This window comes from Eucalyptus grandis, chromosome 6 (assembly GCF_016545825.1).
Source record: "Eucalyptus grandis isolate ANBG69807.140 chromosome 6, ASM1654582v1, whole genome shotgun sequence".
Lineage (NCBI taxonomy): Eukaryota > Viridiplantae > Streptophyta > Magnoliopsida > Myrtales > Myrtaceae > Eucalyptus > Eucalyptus grandis.
Genome location: NC_052617.1, coordinates 43,749,609 through 43,768,998, shown reverse-complemented (window position 1 = coordinate 43,768,998; position 19,390 = coordinate 43,749,609). Strand labels below are relative to the sequence as shown.

Below are 19,390 nucleotides of genomic sequence, written 5' to 3'. Positions count from 1 at the left end.
GTTCCGACGCACGCTACAAAATCCTACAATAGGGTCTAGGAAATAAATCCAAAAACAATTGGATGGGTTAGGGATTGATCTCATGTCATCTCATCTCATCGCATCAAAATCCTGCAATGTAGACTGCAGTCTACCGCACGGCAAAAGAAGCACCTTTTGCAAGACCATGTCAGGATGAGCTTGCAGATTACCGCGTGGTAAGTGAATATGGTCATGCAGCACCTGCGTTAGCTATCAATCTGCATCCCCAACTAGAGAAAAATCAGTGAGAGTAACTACCGGCACCAGCCGAAAGGACGAGATAAACAAGCCAACTATCGAAAAAACTGCTTTACAGGGATTAAGATCTAAGTTACAGTTGCAAGTAACCCGAAAGCTATGTACCGAAGCACGACCCACAAGCTATGCCTGCATTCTAGCCATATGACTCCTACGTTCTACTTCTATCCAACGCTATTTTACACATTCTATAAGAGAGATACGCAATGCCTTCCACCAGGATCCAAGCCGCACAGCAAGCACTTTGATTTCATGGTACCGAATGCGCTTTTTACTCATATTCCACATCATGAAACCTACAGTTACTAGCTCACAGATGAAACGAATGCGTGCGTCCAAAGTCCATTCCAGGCCACGAGTTTGACCACTGATTAAGAGAAAAATCAGTTTTCCAGACTTGAAGAAGCACCTCCACAGTCAGATTAATCGCTCCTGTATATCCCAGAGCTGCAAACCCAGATTGAAAACCTCAGTCCAACTCAAGAAAGACAGTTCATGAGATGCACAGCTAGATGGCTCCTTGTTTGCTTGAATCCTCTCTACATGATGGCAACGGAAATTTTTTGATTTAGTATACACTCAATCTAGCTGGTCTGTTAGTTAATCAAGACCTAAATTACATCGAGAGCCATCTCATTCATTTTAACTAAGTAATCATTGGAAGCTCTCTGTGCAGGGAAGCTGGCCAAAGACCTTCCCTTCATTTCTCCACTGATTCTGGAGAGATAGTTGAGACCAACAAGCAGCTCGACAATAGCAGTTTCAGTTTTTGCTTGATTGGCAAAGAAGAGTGTCTGAACTAGATGTACATTTGTTCCCGAGACCTCATGCTGCTTCTCAATGTTTCGCTCAGACTGCCACTTAATCGTGTTATGAGCAAGAGGAGCCAGCCACTCCAACATCTGTGCGACAGATAAATTCCATTGAGCCGCAAGGGAAGCATCATAGATCGATGAAGCAAAACTTCTAGCATAAGACCTCAGCCTGGCCCTCAGCACAGTTCTTAAGGAATTAGATAACATATTGTACAAGTCATCTCTTGCGTCAAGGCTGATCAAGTGTGGAGCAGAAGCAAGCTTCTCAATGAGTATTATACTGGTAAATCTTCAAGAAGTTTAGAATAATTATAGCTCGTTTGCTCGCTCGAGCGTGAGCAGCAGCGAGCGAGCGACGCGCTCGCTTCGCTCGCTCGAGCCTCGAGCAGCGCGAGCGAGCGACGCCGCTTCTCTCGCTCGAGCGTGAGCAGCAGCGACGCTCGCTGCTCTGCTCGCTCGAGCCTGAGCAGCAGCGAGCGAGCTGCTCATCTGGGCGAGCGTAAGCCTGCTGGTACAGATCTCGAGCGAGCAGACGAGCTGCTGCCGCAGATCTGGGCGACCAACGCTCGCCCAGATCTGCGAGACTCGCTCGAGCAAGCGGCTCGCAGATCTGGGCAAGCGCTGGCTCGAGCGAGCCCTCACACTCGAGCTCCGACCAGCCATCACCCAGATCTGCGAGGGGTGGCTCTCGCCGAAGTGAAGACAATCGGTGAAGGAGGAGCAAAGGACCACGTTTACTCGGTGAAGGAGCAGCGGCTGTCAAGATAGAGGCCGTTGTCGGCGCCGGAGAAGACGATGGACTTCTCTGCTCGCAGGAGGAGACGCTCGTCGCTCGTTGCTCATCGCAGGAGGAGAAGCTCGTCGCTCGTCGCAGGGGGAGAGAGGCGGTGTTCGAAGGGAGCAAGAAATAGAAAAGGAACACAATTTTGTTCCTCGTATGTGTTTCGAAATAAGAAACACAAATTTTGTGTTTCTTATTTCTGTTTCTTTTTGTTTCTGGAACAAAAGAACAAAAAAGGAACAAAAAAAACAGAAAAAGTGTTTAAAAAAAAAAAAAAAAAAAAAGAAACACAAACAAACAGAGCCTAAGTGAGAAAAATGTTTTCCACTTTTGAAAAGTGGAAAATATTTTTCCATAATTTAGAAAACTTTTTTTCTTTTCATGGAAAACATTTTCCCCAAGGAATTCATTTTACGTGAAACGAACGTCGAAAATTCGGAAAACGTTTTCCTAAAAATTATTTTCCGCGAAACGAATAGAGCCTAAAGCTTAAAATTTTTTCCCTCTAGATAGGTTTTTGGCACACTAGCGTTACTTGAATTATTTTTCTATGATGCACTTGCTTAATCTTGGAGAAAATCATATGAGATTTTGTGGGATCATTACCAACTATTTTAAAAATTTTACCTGTTAGATAAAAGTGTAGTTTAATATTTAAATATTCTAATAGAAACATGAATCTATCATTTATATATTGCATAACTAGTGTTAGCTATACTTTTACCAATGTTTGCAAAACGCCCGATCTTCTTGTTCATAGGCACGAGGTATGATAATCAGTATGCATTGTGCTTATTATTGCATTTTAAGATAGGTTACGCATAACTAGTATATGCTTGTGTCACGGGTCGATCAATTTTGGTTGATCAAACACCGCGCGGCCTTAGGATCGGTGATCCCAAGTCAGCCTTGCACACACACACACTCGAACACAAGAACCGAATGGGCAAAGAGAGTGTATATTGCTTGTGAACGAACTGATTACAAGGTGGGAGAGGGATCCCTATTTATACAAGAGTGGGTCGCATCTCAGCCGTGGATCGTCCCTCCGATCCAACGGTTCATTTTGAATATGTATAATCATTACAAGCTATACAACAGGCTACTCGAAGGTTACTCGATGGTCTGCATCCGACAGGCCCTTGGGAAGTCCATGGGTCACGCACGTCAGGCCTTGGGCAGACCATGGACGTGTGTCAGAAGCAAGATCGGGGTTGCAGGTCCGTTTGACACGCGACCAGCCGAACCGTCACAGGCTGCTCGAACATCGCTCGGGGTCGCTCATGGGCTGCGCATGGGCCTTCCGCTCGTTCGCTCATGGGTCGTTCGTGGGCTGCTTCCGGCAGCCCTTGTACGTGACACGGCCCCTCGCGAGACGATCTTGGATCATGCTTGTCCGTGGGCCGTGTCATTCTCCCCCACCTAATCTAGCGACGCCCTCGTCGCATCCGTGGCATGGAAGGCTTCGATGTGCCCCTTGAATTCCCACGAGCCTCGGAGGGTTCCCAGCTTGCTTCACTCTCAGGAAGGCCTCTCCACTGGACGAGGTATTCCTTCCTTGGTGCCCGTTATTTCTTCCGTATGATCCGATCCACCAGGATACACTCTACATCCCGATCATAGGAGGTCTTCACCTCAAGGGGTGCTCGCTGCGATGTGCCCCGATCCGGATCATCCTCGTCCACATGAAACGGTTTTAACATACTCACATGGAACACGGGGTGAAGCCTGAGCTTGGGCGGTAAGTCCAGCTTGTACGCCACCTTTCCGATCCGTTGTATCACTCGAAAAGGGCCTTCATAGCGACGGATCAGCCCTTTGTTCACGTTTCTGTACCGAAGGACGAGGTGCAATTTGACTAGCACCAAGTCCCCGACCTGAAATTCCACATGTCGCCGCTTTTTGTCGCCCATTTCTTAGTGCGTTTCGTGGCCCTATCCAGACACGCCCAGGCCAAGTCCACGTGCTCACCCCATTCCTTAGCGAGCTTATAAGCGGACGGGCTGCTTCCTCAATACCCTGAAGCGATCGCACTTGGCGTGAGCGGTTGCTGCCCGGTCACGATTTCGAACGGGCTTTGGTTCGTGGACTCGCTCCGTTGCAAGTTGTAAGAAAATTGGGCCACGTCGATCAGCCGTGCCCAGTTCGCTTGCGTGTTGCTCACATAGTGCCGAAGATAGATTTCCAGCAATGCTCACTCGCTCGGTTTGTCCGTCGGTCTCGCGGATGCATGCTGGTGGAAAGATTGAGACTCGTCCCCAACAACTTGAAGAGCTCGGTCCAAAGCCGTCCGGTGAACCGAGGGTCGCGATCACTCACGATCGTGCGTGGAACACCCCAATATTTGACGACGTGCTTGAGGAACAGCTTGGCGGCTTCCTTGGCTAGGCATTCCATTGTGGTTGGCATGAACGTCGCATACTTGGAAAGGCAATCTACCACGACCATGAGAGCCCGAGATCCTTCGGATTTGGGCAAATTCACGATGAAGTCCAAGGAGACACTCTCCCATGGACGTTCCGGGATAGGCAACGGTTCAAGGAGTCCCGCGGGAGACCGTTGCTCTATCTTGTCTTGCTGGCAAACAAGACATGTCCGCACATATGTCTCCACATCATCCCTCATGTGCGGCCAGTAGTATTGATCTTCAACAAGCGCCATGGTGCGGTGGATTCTCGGATGTCCCGCCTATTTGGAGTCGTGGCACTCTTTTAGGATTTCCTTTCGAAGTTTCCCATGGAGCGGTACATAGAGTCGCCGTCCTTTGGTGTAGAGGAGGTCATCCTCGAGCCAAAATCTCCTCGTCAAGCCCTTTTGGGCGTATCCAAGGAGGGCTTGGGCTTTTTGATCATGCTTCAGCCCCTCCTTGATACGATCAACCCACGGGCAATCGGGCCTGCTCACCACATTGGCCAATTTGAACTTCCTGCTTAAGGCGTCGGCCACGGAATTCGACTTTCCGGGCTTGTATTCCAGCACATAATCGAACTCGGCCAGGAAGTCTTGCCACCGAGCTTGTTTTTGGCTAAGCTTCTTTTGAGTTTGGAAGTAGCTCGTAGCCACATTGTCGGTCCTTACGATGAACTGGGACCCCAAGAGATAATGCCTCCATGTGCGAAGGCAATGCACCACCGCGGTCATTTCCTTCTCTTGGACCGTGTATCGTCGCTCCGCTTCATTCAACTTTCGGGATTCGAAAACCACCGGATGGCCCTCCTGCATTAAGACACCGCCGATGGCAAAATCAAAAGCATCGGTCTCTACCTCATATGGTTTGGAGAAGTCGGGCAGCATAAGAACCGGCTCCTCGGTCATGGTCCGCTTCAACCGCTCGAACGCCTCTTGACACCGATCCGTCCACTCCCACGGCCTTTCTTTCTTCAGCATGTCCGTGAGTGGCACGGTGAGGCGCGAATACTCTCGGATGAAGCGCCGGTAGTAGTTCGTGAGCCCAAGAAAGGATCTCAGCTCGCTCACCTTCGTTGGTGGCTCCCATTCAACAATGGCACGGATCTTGGCCGCGTCCATCCGCACACGTTCGCCCCCGACGATGTGCCCTAGGAACGGGATCTCCTTTTGTGCGAAGGCACATTTCTCTCGTTTCACATACAAGTCGTTTTCCCGAAGGGTCCGGAAAACACGACTCAAATGTTCAACATGCTCATCAAGCGTCCGGCTATATATCACTATATCATCAAGATAAACTACAACGAACCAATCAAGGAACGGATGCAGTACCTTGTTCATGAGTGTGCAAAACGTAGCCGGTGCGTTAGTCAAGCCGAATGGCATGACGAGGAACTCAAATGATCCATAGCGGGTCACACATGCTGTCTTCGACTCATCGCCCTCGGCAATCCGCACTTGATAGTATCCCGATCGAAGGTCGAGCTTGGAGAACCACCGGGCTTCTCCGAGCTGATCGAACAAGTCAGCAATAAGGGGAATCGGGTACTTATTCTTGACGGTCAGCTTGTTCAATGCCCGGTAATCGATACACATACGAAGGGATCCGTCATGCTTCTTTTGGAACAAGACCGGGGCACCGAACAGGGCCTTGGATGGCCGAACATATCCAGCATCCAACAGCTCTTTGAGCTGTTTCCTCAACTCCTCCAACTTGGGCGGGGCCATGCGATAGGGAGCCATGGCCGGTGGTCGAGCATCGGGTACCAGCTCGATCCGATGGTCGACCTCTCTCCGAGGAGGCAGCTTCTTGGGCAGCTCAGGCGGCATCACGTCTTGGAAGGCATCGAGGACTCGGGATGCTTCTTCCGGTACCGAGCTTTCCTCCGCGCCCTCCTCCTTCAATGCCGCCAAAAAGGTCACCTCGCCTTTCTTCAGCCCTTTTGATAGCTGCATGGCCGATAGCATCTTCCTATCGCGTCCCGATTCGCAGATCGGGACCATGCATTGGCACCGCTTGTCCGTAATGCATATGCAATCCGCGAAGGGCATGACACCCGCATTGATCCGGTCGAGAAATCCCAAACCGAGTATGAAGTCGTAGTCATCAAGGGGAATTACCTCGATATCTTCCTTGCGGTCCAAGGACCCGTGTGGAACTCCACGCCCCGGGCCATACCGCTGGTCGGGACTTCCCTGGAATTCACCGTCTTGAGCCAACCGGACTCATTTGCCTCGATCGGAAGATGCAGCTTCTTCGCTGCCTCTTTGGATATGAACAGATCGGACGCCCCGGTATCCACGAGTGCGCTCATCGTGGTACCTCCGATCTTCACGTCTACGAACATCATTCCTTTCGGTTCTTTGGCCTTCTTGGAAGCCTTGATCGTTCCAAGGATCCGCAACGATCCCAACCGCGCCTCCTCTCGCGGCTTGTCCTCCTTGCACAGGGCCGCCAACTTTCCTCTCTTCGGGCAATCCCGAGCCATATGGGGACCATCACAAAAGAAGCACTTGTATGTGCGTACCTTGTGTTGATATCTCCCGTTGCTCGACTCGGGTTGATTCCTATGAGGAGTCAAAGGCGGTCTGCCAAAGATTTGGTCGAGGGAACCGGCCTCGATCTCCCCACCAAAGGGCCTTTTCTCTTGGTCGAAAGTCAAGCTTGGCGGCGGTTGCCGGCCTATATTCAACAAGGGACTCGGCCACGTAAGTGGCCGTGGTGAGGTCCGTTGCATTGCACGTTTGAGCTCCCGTTTGACCCAAGGTTTGAGTCCGCCCATGAACTGGTGGAACGCCTCCGTCTCGGTCATGGACGGGATTTGGAGCGAGCTCCGAGAACCGCTTCACATATTCACGAACTCCGCCCCTTCGCTCTAGGCGCTTGAGTTCCCTCGGCTTCCTCCTCCGCATAAGCGGGATAGTAGGTTCGCCGAAATTCCTCGACGAACCGAGCCCATGTCACGATAGGATCGCCATTCCTACCGTCCGAACGACGTCTCCACCACAGCAGCGCATCATCAGCTAAATACATGGCTGCGGTGTTCACCCGGATCACGTCGTCGGTCGTTCCCATGGTCTGGAAGTATCGTTCCATGTACCATAGGAAGTTGTCAACGTCCTTTGCCACCCGGGAGCCCTTGAACTCCTTTGGTTTGGGTGCATCGGCACGGGACTGTACGGTGATCACCCCGTTCACGCGTGCTGCTTCAAGCTCCACGAGCTTGCCCTTCATCTCCGCCATTTTCGCCCGCATGGCCGCCATCGCGGCTTCCCAAGTCTCATCCCGCTGTTACAGCTCGTGCATGAAGGATCCTTGCACCTCAACACGGAGCTCTCCCATGCCGGCTTGGAGCTCTTGCACTTCGGTCAAGATCTCCTCCCTACCAGCTTCCGCTCCTTCGACGGTCTGGTGTTGGTCGTCCATAAACACCTGGACGTCCGTGACGGTCTCCTCTATGGCCGTCAGACGGTTTTCCAAATCCCTCTTTGGATCCCTCGCATACGAGGCAGCACGGGCCTTTTTCGACCGGGTAGCCCTCCTGGCTGAACGCCCACGATCTTCACGCTCATCACCTTGAACGACCGGAGCATCAGTGCGAGAATCGGCCATTTCGTTTGGGAATGATGGCTCTGATACCACTTGTCACGGGTCGATCAATTTCGGTCGATCAAACACCACGCGGCCTTAGGATCGGTGATCCCAAGTCAGCCTTGCACACACACACACTCGAACACAAGAACCGAATGGGCAAAGAGAGTGTATATTGCTTGTGAACGAACTGATTACAAGGTGGGAGAGGGATCCCTATTTATACAAGAGTGGGTCGTATCTCGGCCGTGGATCGTCCCTCCGATCCAACGGTTCATTTTGAATCCGTATAATCATTACAAGCTATACAATAGGCTACTCGAAGGCTACTCGATGGTCTCGCATCCGGCAGCCCTTGGGAAGTCCATGGGTCGCGCACGTCGAGCCTTGGGCGACCATGGGCGTGTGTCGAAGCAAGATCGGGGTTGCAGGTCCGTCTGACACGCGACCAGCCGAACCGTCACAGGCTACTCAAACATCGCTCGGGGTCGCTCATGGGCTGCGCATGGGCCTTCCGCTCGTTCTGCTCATGGGTCGTTCGTGGGCTGCTTCTGGGTAGCCCCTTGTACGTGACACGGCCCCTCACAGACGATCTTGGATCATGCTTGTCCGTGGGCCATGTCACTTGTAACTAGTAGGGCAATTGATGACTTCAAAAGTATGAAGTGCCAATTTCCAGTCCCCATATAGTAAGGATCACAAACTATACGTACATAGACTCCTGAAATTGGATAACCATATGACTATAACTTGTCAATCTACTTATTAGAATGACATGACGTATCGTTTAGTGATGATCGATTCTTAGACTCGGTATACTTTGCAAAAAGTGGTTGCGCTTGTTGAGATGAACAACATGACCGTAACCATCAATAGGAATTTTTGGTAGGGCATCTGAAACCAAACACACATCCCTACCTTACCTATTTCCATACCCACATATTCTCTTCACATCTTTGTTTCAATCATCGATCTCCCCACTTATATGCATGGCTGGCGTCCACTTTAGCTTGCTGATAATGGCCGTCGCCTTTGGTGTCATAATTAGCCACTCGCCATGCTTTGAAGCACGAAAGCTACTGCCGATGGGCAGGGGAGGAACATCTCTTTATATAGTGGAGTTCATGAAACTCGAAAAATGGCGGAAACGTCAACTCATTTCTTTTCCTCACTATATCAGCAAGCTAGTTTGAATAAATTGAAAGTTGACTCATTAAGCGTATAAGCGGCGTGACTATGACTTTTCCTTGAGAATATAAAGGTGCAGCTTGAGCCATCACAACTCTAAATTATGTTTAAGTGATTTAATGGGCTGCCTACTCTCTCCATCTGATATTTCAATTTGGTGCAAATGCAACATGTGATTTTTGTTGTCTGAATTTGCCCACGTGCATAAATTAGATGTCATCTCAAGAAGGTTCATCAGTTTTCAAATCTTGATGGATTGATCCGCATAAATATATATGATATGCATATGATGATGGTTTACGCACATTCAAAAATTGTAACATCAATCCTAAACCATGTACTTAGAAGTTGATCGAAACACACATTCTTGTACGTGAGATTTTTGCATTTCTAAGACATACAAAACTTTTTACTAGAAATATATAATTGTGATATATGGATAAACTTGACTCTGTAACAAAGAGGTACACGTACACATCCGCACATCATGTCCCTAAGTTATCTGTCTTTTCCTATTTCATCTTGACGTGTTTCCTGACAGTTATGTGACCTGGTGGAATTGGTTCGAATTTAGGCAAGTTCACTTATCATTCACTATTATCACGGAAATTTGAGTAGATCTTGGCGACTATTTGAGGATCTTTATTTTACTGTATTATGCCTACTTCAAGACTTTTGAGTCGCAGTGTTTTCTTCTACTCCAGTCATTAGTTGTGCGGGAAGCACTTGCATATCAAACGCAAGTATTGTTTTTCTTCTTTTTTTCCTTTCTTCAAGACACAAATTTGTTGAATCACTGTCAATGACTTTATTGAAAGCGTGCATGGTGTGAAATAGTCTGCCTTTCACTCGATTGGAGACGTGAAAGTCCGATGCGTTATTCAGCACCAGAACATTCACTGCCCAGGACATGGATAATACTGTGCGTAAACATAATTTTCGCTTTGACAACTGGGGTGCAAAGCAGGATTTACTCACTATAGGAAAGTGCGCATGTCTTGTGTGGAGGAAAAATTATAGTAAACAAGCATGAAGTGCTCATCTCCAATGGTCAAACGGATGCATCACTTAACAAATGTAGAGAGTACAACTTTATTTTTATCTACTTCCATTCTCACAGATTATATGGCGACATTAATTCAATCATGAGAACCATGTCCTTCGCCGCGGCCGCTTGGACCAGCATCCAGAATTCTGCGAAATTCGGCAGAATGATCACTTGGGGGGAACCTCTCTCCCATTCTTGTTTTCTTAAGCGCTTCTTGATGATGAGGTTGCTGATGACCACCATGGCCTGGCAGTGACGGAGCTGTGGGTCTATTTGGAATTAGGGTTGGGAACCCCAGCTCCACATGTTGGTGGTTATCAGCCATCGGTGTATTCCGGGCTTCCGAAGAGAGCGTCGACGTTGAAATAGCCAACACAAGGAAAAAGATCAGACTTGTGGGCAAGTGAGCCATCTCTAAGTGAAGGAATTCGAAGTTGGTGAATGTGTGTTGCTATGTTATCTCAATGCAGATATTTATGGACTGGGCGAAATGCTCAGAATGAAGACGATTTAATGCAAGATTTTGCTCGAGATTTTTTCCAACAAGGAAGTTATGATAAAGTGGGCATGACTTCTCACTTTAACTTCGCTTTTCCTTTTTTCCGTTAAAGTGAACTTAATATATGTACAAAAATGGATCTAGACTCTCAAATCCGATGACAACCCAGTGCGACTAACCATTACTTCAATTTAATCACTCCTTAGAATCAGCGTAAGAATAATGACATTGTGTTTACGGCGGTTTAACCCTAAGTTGGATTGCATGATATGTATTTATAGGAGTGACTGATTACAACCATAGTACTATTAAAAATATAATTAGAGAAAGACCCCGTAATACATATCAATTACATGGTAATAACATTGATGTAACAATTTCTTATAAAATAGAACAAAATATGGTCCACTAAATGACTAAATTTGGAAACCCCTCATATCAATTTCCACTTTTCCATTTGTTTTGTGAAAAATAAATTATTTATAAAACATTTTCTAAAAATAATCACTTGTATCAATTGAATGAATTAATTAATGAGAAATATTTTCATTATCGACAATAATTTTATGTTTTAAAATTTTCATGGATGATGAAAATATTTTTCTTTTGTTAATTTTGTATGTGATACATGCAATTGTTTTTAGAAAAATGTTTTCCAAATTACTCTTTTTGTGGGAAACAAATGGAACTTTGAAAATAATTTTCATTAGGAAAGTAGTAGTCCAAACTTCACATTACGTGCTCCTCATTTTTGCATGTGGTTGCTCTATAAATTATCTTTATTTTAAGGTGTGTTTGTTCTGCTGATGAACTTCATGATAAAAGGAAAATATTTTTCACAGAAATCATTTAAAAAATAATTAACAAAAATTGTTCAGTGGTTTAGAAAAAATATAATTTACTTTTTATCAGAAGGGAAAGTTGTTTTCCCTAATAGAAGCATGTTACATTTAGGTCATGGAAAATGTTTTCCAAAAATCGATAACTTTTTCTGTTATCTATACACCAGAAGTGGGAAAACAATGTCTTGGAAATAGTTTTTTTTTTTTTTTTTTTTCAAACAAACGGACCTTAAGGTTAAGTCAAGAAGCACCTATTTTTAATTTTTTTTCCGCTTAACTTTCTTATTTTTTATGTGTGGACAAAACTAAGACTTTTACGTGCGGGTCGTCTCTCCTTTCCCTTTCATTAAACATGGCATTCTGTCTTAAGTTCTTAACAAAAAGGAGGAAAAAGGAAATTCTTTACAGTAAGCTCGGTCCCATACACTCATGCTAGAGCTTAACGAGTTTAGTGGCAACACCAACTTTCGTTTTGCTCGTTTTCGCATCTTTTTAAATCGGTCCAGTGGTGATTGCTTTTGTCAGCTAAAGTTTTAATATTTTTGTTGTTCACAGAAATGTAAAACCTACTGAAAGCCACATTTTTATTTTTCCAAAATGATCGGGATCTCAAGACATAACATAAGATGTCAGTTTAACAATATGAGGGCATACAGTATGCTTATTGCATCTTAAGACAGCTTAAACAACAAAGTATTTTGATCGTAACACACTAAGCGCTTGATCTCTAAGAAATGGAGCATCTTTATTCCAACCTCCACTGCAAATCTTAGATTACACTTGGAAGCAGGAATGGTACATATATATTTCACCCCATATATATTGGAATGGCCCGATACATACGAGTGGGTTAGTGACCTACTCCTGGACTGGGCACCGATTCCTTGAGCAGATGGACCCTGTCAAGATGAGCATCATTACCTCGACGACCATCAGTGAAACCCTTCGGAAGGGCACTCGAAACCGGACTCTCCCCTGAAGAAGGGAATTGTCCCTTGTCCTCCATGCCCATCTGTGGTAGCTTTCTAGCTTCAAAACATGGAGCGCTGCAGATCAGGCCGAACATGACAGTTATCACGAGGAAAACAAAGAGGGATCGAGCCATGTGTGGTAAGAGAGATGCTTTTGGGACAGATATGTGCTGAGTGTCAAGACTCAGTCCAGTGAGTCTGGCAGTGTGTTTCTTTGATGGAGGCCTGACTGAAACTGTTTATATAGAATCGAGGGAATGCAGATCGAAAGGTTGCGTGAGGGTCTAAGCCATTTCTCTCACTCAAGAAGTCAACCATTTTGAATTTGTTGAACGGAAGTGCCTTTCATTTGGATCCACCATGCGTGCAAGTGTTCAGTACCAAATTGCCTCGTGGAAGTTGAGTTAGGTAAAGAGATGTAACACGAGCCATCACATCTGTTTTTCTTCGAGTAAAATTTAATGGACGGCTCACCTCTTCAGTCAACAGTTCAATCGGGTGGACAACCACAAAAGATTTTTCTGCTGGATTTGCTTTTCATTGACCATTCTTAAGGCCCAGTTTTGCATCGCGAGCCTGTAACTAAGACTGCGCATGACAAAATTTTTGAAATAGAAATTGATTTCTGACCAGAAATTGATTTTTTAATTTCTATTCTCCGGACAAGTTTCTGAGCAAAGAAACCCGTTTGATAACAATTCAAAATTTCTATTTCTGAAACAGAAATCCGTTTAATAACAGAACAAAATTTCTATTTCTAGGAATATAAATTGATTAGATAACAACATACGAAATCCTCAAATACAAAATAATAGTTGAAATAATACTAATACATTACAAAAGTTGAAAAAAAAAATTCATGGAATTTCCGGCATATTGTTATCTCTTACCATTTTATTAGCAATTGTTTTCCTAAGTGTATTTATTTGGTTTCCCTCCTCGGTCAATGTATTGTTTGCAAGCTCATTCTGCGTAGGTTCAAATAAGTATTGCAGAAGCATGAATATAGGTGCCATCAATGGCGCCTATATAGCCTTGTTATTTTATAAAAAAAAAACTAGTATTATACAAGATTATTAACAAAATAAAATTAATGATGTAAAGGAATATAAAGAATTCTACCTAAAGTAACATTTATGGTTAGGAACCAATCGGGGAATGTCGATTTATTTTAATTCTCGAATTGAATCGCCCGCTTGCTCATCCCTAATTTCTTTATTGTTGCTCAATGAACCTTTAATGGCCCTTGCATAGCAAAGAGAGCTCTTGAATCTCTTACCTTCGAATTAAAATTCAAGATTGTGTAACAATCTAATTATTTTGATTTTGCAAGAATTTTGAATCCGTAAAAAATAAGATTAAATTTCTAGGCACTTTTTTTATTCATCTATTACGTAAGAACTTTTTCTTCAACTGGCCATGCGCGTGCCTTTTCTAGGAGGAAAGAGCCCCATTATTTTTAAGTAAGCATTTAAGAACTTTGGTCATTTTTTAAAATTAGGGACCCATTCGATTGCCTTTCATCCTAAAGAGGAAGTTATAAAAAAAAAATGCAAAAAAAAAAAAAAAAACACGAGCAAAATAAGAAAAAGAAAATTAGCAATAATTTGTGAAGTTGTGATTATAAGTGAATTAAGTTAGCAAGAAAGCATAAGATTCTTTTATATGGTTTGATTTTAGTTTCTGATTTCTTCAATTTCTCTATTTCTGTAATAGAAATCTGTTTCAGAAATAGAGAAATCAAATTGCGTTACCAAACGGATTTCTGTTCCAAACCTGTTCCGGAGAACAGAGAAACAGAGAAATCGAGAAACAGAAATTTTATCATGCGCGCCCTAAGTGATTGAAGTGATCACATGGAATAAGTGAACTAGATCCAATGTCATTTTCTGTTATTTTTACACCCTGGGTTGGCGCTTGTAACCAAGCAGGATATTGAAGTGACAAAAGAAATAAGTGAATCGGGTCCTTCTGTCGTTCTCTATTTGTTTACTCTCTAGGATTTGCATAATTGGTTAGAACGTCTTGGAATTTTCAACATACAAAGCGAAAGGTTACTTGTTTAAGTCTCACCATTTGTGTACAACCTACTGTGAATCAGAGTCACATGCATGTACTAATAAAAAAAACTTGGACTTAATCGGTACATTAGAGTTGCAAAATGTTTCATGATCCTCCAAGTAATCGATCTTGAGATGGGCATAATTCCTGACTTTTGTTCAAAAAGAACAAAAGAAAACCACTATACCCACGAGCGAGTCAAGGCTTGCCAGCCCTATTCACTTTGCATGGCAGCTTTGCTGGATAAAAGGTAATGGAAACAATCATCAATTGGACCATTAGAAAAAGAAAAAAATCACTTGAGTAAGAAATGGACATATAATAGCCGTTAGATTTTCGATCACATTTAATAAGTTATGTGTACAAAAAGATCTCAAGAAATTAGCAGATAAAATAAGAGCATATATGGTAATTATTTTGTTCTCGAAAACAATTTCTTATCACAAATCATTTTCTCTAATTATGTTCTTAGGAATAATTTTTTAGGAAAATAATGTATTTGGTAATTGCATAAAATTTTTATTTTCAAAATAAAAATGCGTTTGATAATGCTTACATTTTTATGTTTCTTTTTTTTTTTTTTTTTCTCTTCTTCTTCCTCCTTCTTGTGACGATGGCTGGTGACCGGCTAAGTGAGGTTCGGCAAGCTCGCCTGGCCACGGTGAGCCTTGCTAGGTCACAAGCGTGAAGTTGGCCTTACCCTAGCTTGGCGAGGTCGAGGTCGTTGGCCATGGCTGAGGCCGGCGACTAACCAAAAGGGAGAAGAAGAAGAAGAAAAGAAAAGAAAAAAAAAGTTAGACTTGATTCTAGGAATTGTTCCTTGGAACGAGGAACAACTTTTTTTCTACTTTTTGATTATGTTCAAAATTTATTTTCAGAAACAAAAACAAAAAATAGATTTTTATTTGCGAGAGCAAAAATTTTACTAAACGGATTTCTGTTCTTTCTTTATTTCGAGCAATAAAAGAATAGAATCAGTTGTTCCGAATATGATTATCAAGTAGGGCTTAAATGTATAGCTTACGTACTAGACACTAGACGGAGCTAAAAGCTGATTCATTGTTTTCACATCATGATTCCTTGGATTGACTATGTGAACAAGATCATGTCAATGTGAAGCGAAAAGATTATGATGTTGATATGACGATTTAGTTGCCTTTGCAGATTCTCAAAAGTGAATGAGAGAAGAAAAATCTTCCCAACTCTAGTGGATTCAATGCATCAGCCGAGGTAGAAGAGCAATCTCTCCTTTTGGCTTATGTTTTTCTCACGCATAAAATTCTTCCTTGTCCGGAGTTCAACGCTTAACAGTACAATGAGAATTACAACTCTTCACGACTTCTAAATTGAGCTTGCAGTCCTCGCATGGATGCAACTTCTCTAAATTTTAGAACGAGTGGAACCCACCTCAAGATATAACACAAGTTTTCATAATTTATCTACAGAGTGATGGTTTTGTATTCGAAGCAATATTGTTCGTGTATCACTAAAAGGTTACATTCCAAGGTTCTAATAATCCTTTGAAATTCAATGATTTGTTTAGTGATAGATTGAGCATACTCTCTCACAGGTTTACCAGGTGAAGAAATGACTCAGATGAATACCAGGCACTGTACTATTGCTTAAACTGATGGAGAACAATAGGAAACACAAGAAGGATCACTATGATCAAAATAGACGTAGAGAGTATCCCAACCAAAAACCAGTCACTATTTCCTTCTTCAACTGAGATAATCTCAATGTTTTTCTGTGTGAGTCTTCGTAAGCCATCAGATAACCAGTAAAGCACCTTCATCTGAACCAGCTGAATGTCATCCTTCATCATCAAGTTAGGCCAGCAATAGATCTAAGTAGACTGCTTGCACTTCTGCAACAGTGGCCTTCTGAGAGCTTCCAAGGTAGGATTCATCAGTCTCCAGCATCTCATTTGATGTCGATTTTATATGTGCATGTAATCTGGCGAACGAATGACTCGCAAGCGAGACACTTGTGATCTGTTCTTCAGTAAACAACTCCTGGTTCTATCACCCTTGCTGTCGCATCCACATCCTATTCAGCAGATTTCATCTCGTCTATCAACAACCTTACAAAGCTCCAGATGGAGTTCACAGTAAGGCAAAGCACGGTAATGAAATGGTGAGAACTCAGGCCAGAGAGGTGAAGACTATCCAGAAACAGATAATGGGCCACACATATTTAACCTCTTCTCTGTCGGTCTGTTTTAGCTGTTTAACTAGTCCAGCTTCTGTTTAAGAGAAGCAATTTCAGAGTCCTTGAGTTTCTACTGAAATTCCATCTTCTTGCCATTTTTTCGTATGTTCTCAAAGGGGACGTCTGCTCCTGCATTTCAGCCAGAAGCATTGTGGTTTCTAGCAAATATCAAATTGTCTCTTCACATGAAATTGCTTCGACTCAGACAACTTCATCGACTCGAACCAATTATTTGGTGGTCGGACTGAATCCCCATCAGCATAATAAGGGGACTGAACAAACTGTAACTGGTAGGTGACTATCATATTTTTCCATAGTAGAGGACTCATTGCTCTGTCTCGTTTGAGAACCTATCGGTACTATCACATGTACGAAAAGCAACTTATCCAGAACCACAATTGCAGAGGCCCACAATTAGTCAGGTAATGCTAAGTGACCAGACCACAAAGCAAAATATCAGGGAGCAACTGATGGAAAGGCAGCCCATCAACCTTAATAGGTTGTAATTAGAAGCATCTGGTGATGCAAGGTGAATACTGCTGACTTAGTTGGATGAGTTCAGAGGTTTTGCACATAATGTGATAGAAGAATTTATTTCAATATTTCCAGTTTATGAATTTATTAGATGATCTACAAGCTCGACATTGGAAAACTCATTGTTCTTACAAGTAAGCGAAATCATCCTTGTCCAATAATCAGCCTTCACGGTCTTTCCTTTCCTAAGACTACACAAAACTGTTAGCAACAATTCATGATTCCCTTCCTGGCAAAAAAGGTCCACAAATTTATAAACACTTGCATCATGAGGGGTGTACCCTTTAAATACCATTTCATCCAACAAAAATGCTGCTTCCTTAAGCTGCATCTTCTCGCACAGACCACTGAAGAGTATCCGATAAGACACGACATCCGGAGTGCAGCCACGCCTCGGCATGTCCTCAAATAAATCAGTTGCTTCATCCAGTTTTCCCTCCTTGCATAATTCGCCCATGATCACATTATAGCTCGTCACATCAGGCTTGCACCCATTCTCCACCATCGCATCCAAAAGTCTGTAAGCTTCATCAACGTCCTTCTTCTTACAGGACCCGCTGATTAGCACATTATATGTCACGGTGTCTGGCTTACACCCATTTTCTCGCATCTCCTCCAAAAGTCCACAAACCTCAGCCGTCCTCCCAACCTCGAAAAGAGCATGAATCAAGGTCGAATATATCGCAGCATCCAACTCGACTCTCTCTCTCAGCATCTCCTCTTTAAGCCCAAATGCCATGTTCACATCACCTACCTTGCAACATCCCTTCATCAGTGATGCATACAGACGTGCATCAGGCCGAATCCCATGCACTCTAACCATATCATCTTTCAACTCAAAAGCCTCCTCTAACATAGAATTCGAACACAACCCGTTAATCAGCACCAAGAAAGTCACCCCATCGGGTCGGATCCCCCTCAGGGGCATTTCGTCAAGCACCGCCCGCGCATCCTCCAACTTCCCACTCCCGCAGAGAGCCCTGATCAAAATATTACAAGTGCACGCATCCGGGCTCGCGTGATTCCTGAACTCGTCCAAGACCTCGTCCATCCTGCCGTGCTCCCCGCACTTCAGGAGCGCGTGCAACACCGAATTCCAAGACTTGACGCTCCGGCGGCACCGGAAGCTGGGGATCGAGCGGTAAGTCCGCAGAGCGCGATCGAAGAGCCTCGCGCGCGCATAAAAGGAGATGACTTGGCAGAACAGGGGCTCGGGGACGGAGAAGCGGATCTCGCGCCCGAGCTGCGCGAGGACCTGCTCCATCTCGTCGAACATCCTGGCGCGTCCGAGCTTGGTGATGACGAGGTCGTAGGAGAGGAGCGAGTAGCGGAAGGGCTTGGTCTCGGGGCCCGCGTCGACGGATCTGAAGAGCTGGAGAGCGACGGAAGGGTCCTTCTCGCCGCGCAACAGGGAAGAGAGCCTGAAGGGAGACACGCGCCTCCCGCTCCGAGAAAGCGTCGCCATGTGAACTTGGGGAGGATGAGTTCGCATTCGGCTTGCTCTTCGTGAAAGCTTCAGAGCAGGAAATGGGCCGGCGCGGCGGCTGGCCGGCGAGCGACCACCGTGTCCGAGCGCAGGTCGACGGTCATTCCGCCGGAGAGAGGAGGAGAGGAAGTTACAGAAGGGAGAGCCTCCGCCGGTTCGGTGTAGAGATCAACGATGGATGGACCGGTCGGTTCATTGATATTCGGTGCCACTTTTACGAAACATAAATTATATAATCTATGGAAATTTTATAGATGAATTTAGGAGTCTTACTCCCCGTTGAATTTTTCCGATTATTTTTTTAATCCTGGCACCTGAGTCTGGTTTTATTCTAAATTCGAGGTCGACATTAAATCTTTAGTTTCGAGAACATTATTAAACTTTTAAGAAAGTGGTTTTATATCGTCATAATAGTGCATTTACTAGAGTTAAATGTATTCGAATTCAATTTTTAAAAAATGGGTAGATTTTGATTGAAATTGTCTACATGATGAACTTAATATGGTCTGCACTCATTTGTACTCAACAGCATGGTCCTAGCTGAAGATATAGCGTTGGTCAGATGGGGTAAATGCATTTTTTTTTCACTCGCATATTTGAGGAATTTCGAGATGTCTCTCGAAATTCATGTATCACTTTACCCCTTTACATTTATGCATTTTGTAATTACGATAATT

At 44.4% G+C, this 19,390-nt stretch overlaps 2 protein-coding genes across 2 annotated transcripts; both read right to left on the bottom strand.

The window, feature by feature from the left end:
- Positions 1-208: 208 nt before the first annotated feature.
- On the bottom strand, positions 209-1,416 carry LOC120294776 (protein PSK SIMULATOR 1-like). The gene is made up of 2 exons (XM_039315280.1): positions 973-1,416; positions 209-726 (listed from the first exon to the last, which is right to left on the bottom strand). The coding sequence occupies exons 1-2, from the start codon at positions 1,299-1,301 to the stop codon at positions 702-704; spliced, it is 354 nt and encodes a 117-aa protein (XP_039171214.1). The 5' UTR covers positions 1,302-1,416; the 3' UTR covers positions 209-701.
- A 15,887-nt stretch (positions 1,417-17,303) lies between these two features.
- On the bottom strand, positions 17,304-18,692 carry LOC104450100 (putative pentatricopeptide repeat-containing protein At1g53330). Its single transcript, XM_010064528.3, has one exon. The coding sequence runs from the start codon at positions 18,690-18,692 to the stop codon at positions 17,304-17,306; it is 1,389 nt and encodes a 462-aa protein (XP_010062830.2).
- Positions 18,693-19,390: the final 698 nt, after the last annotated feature.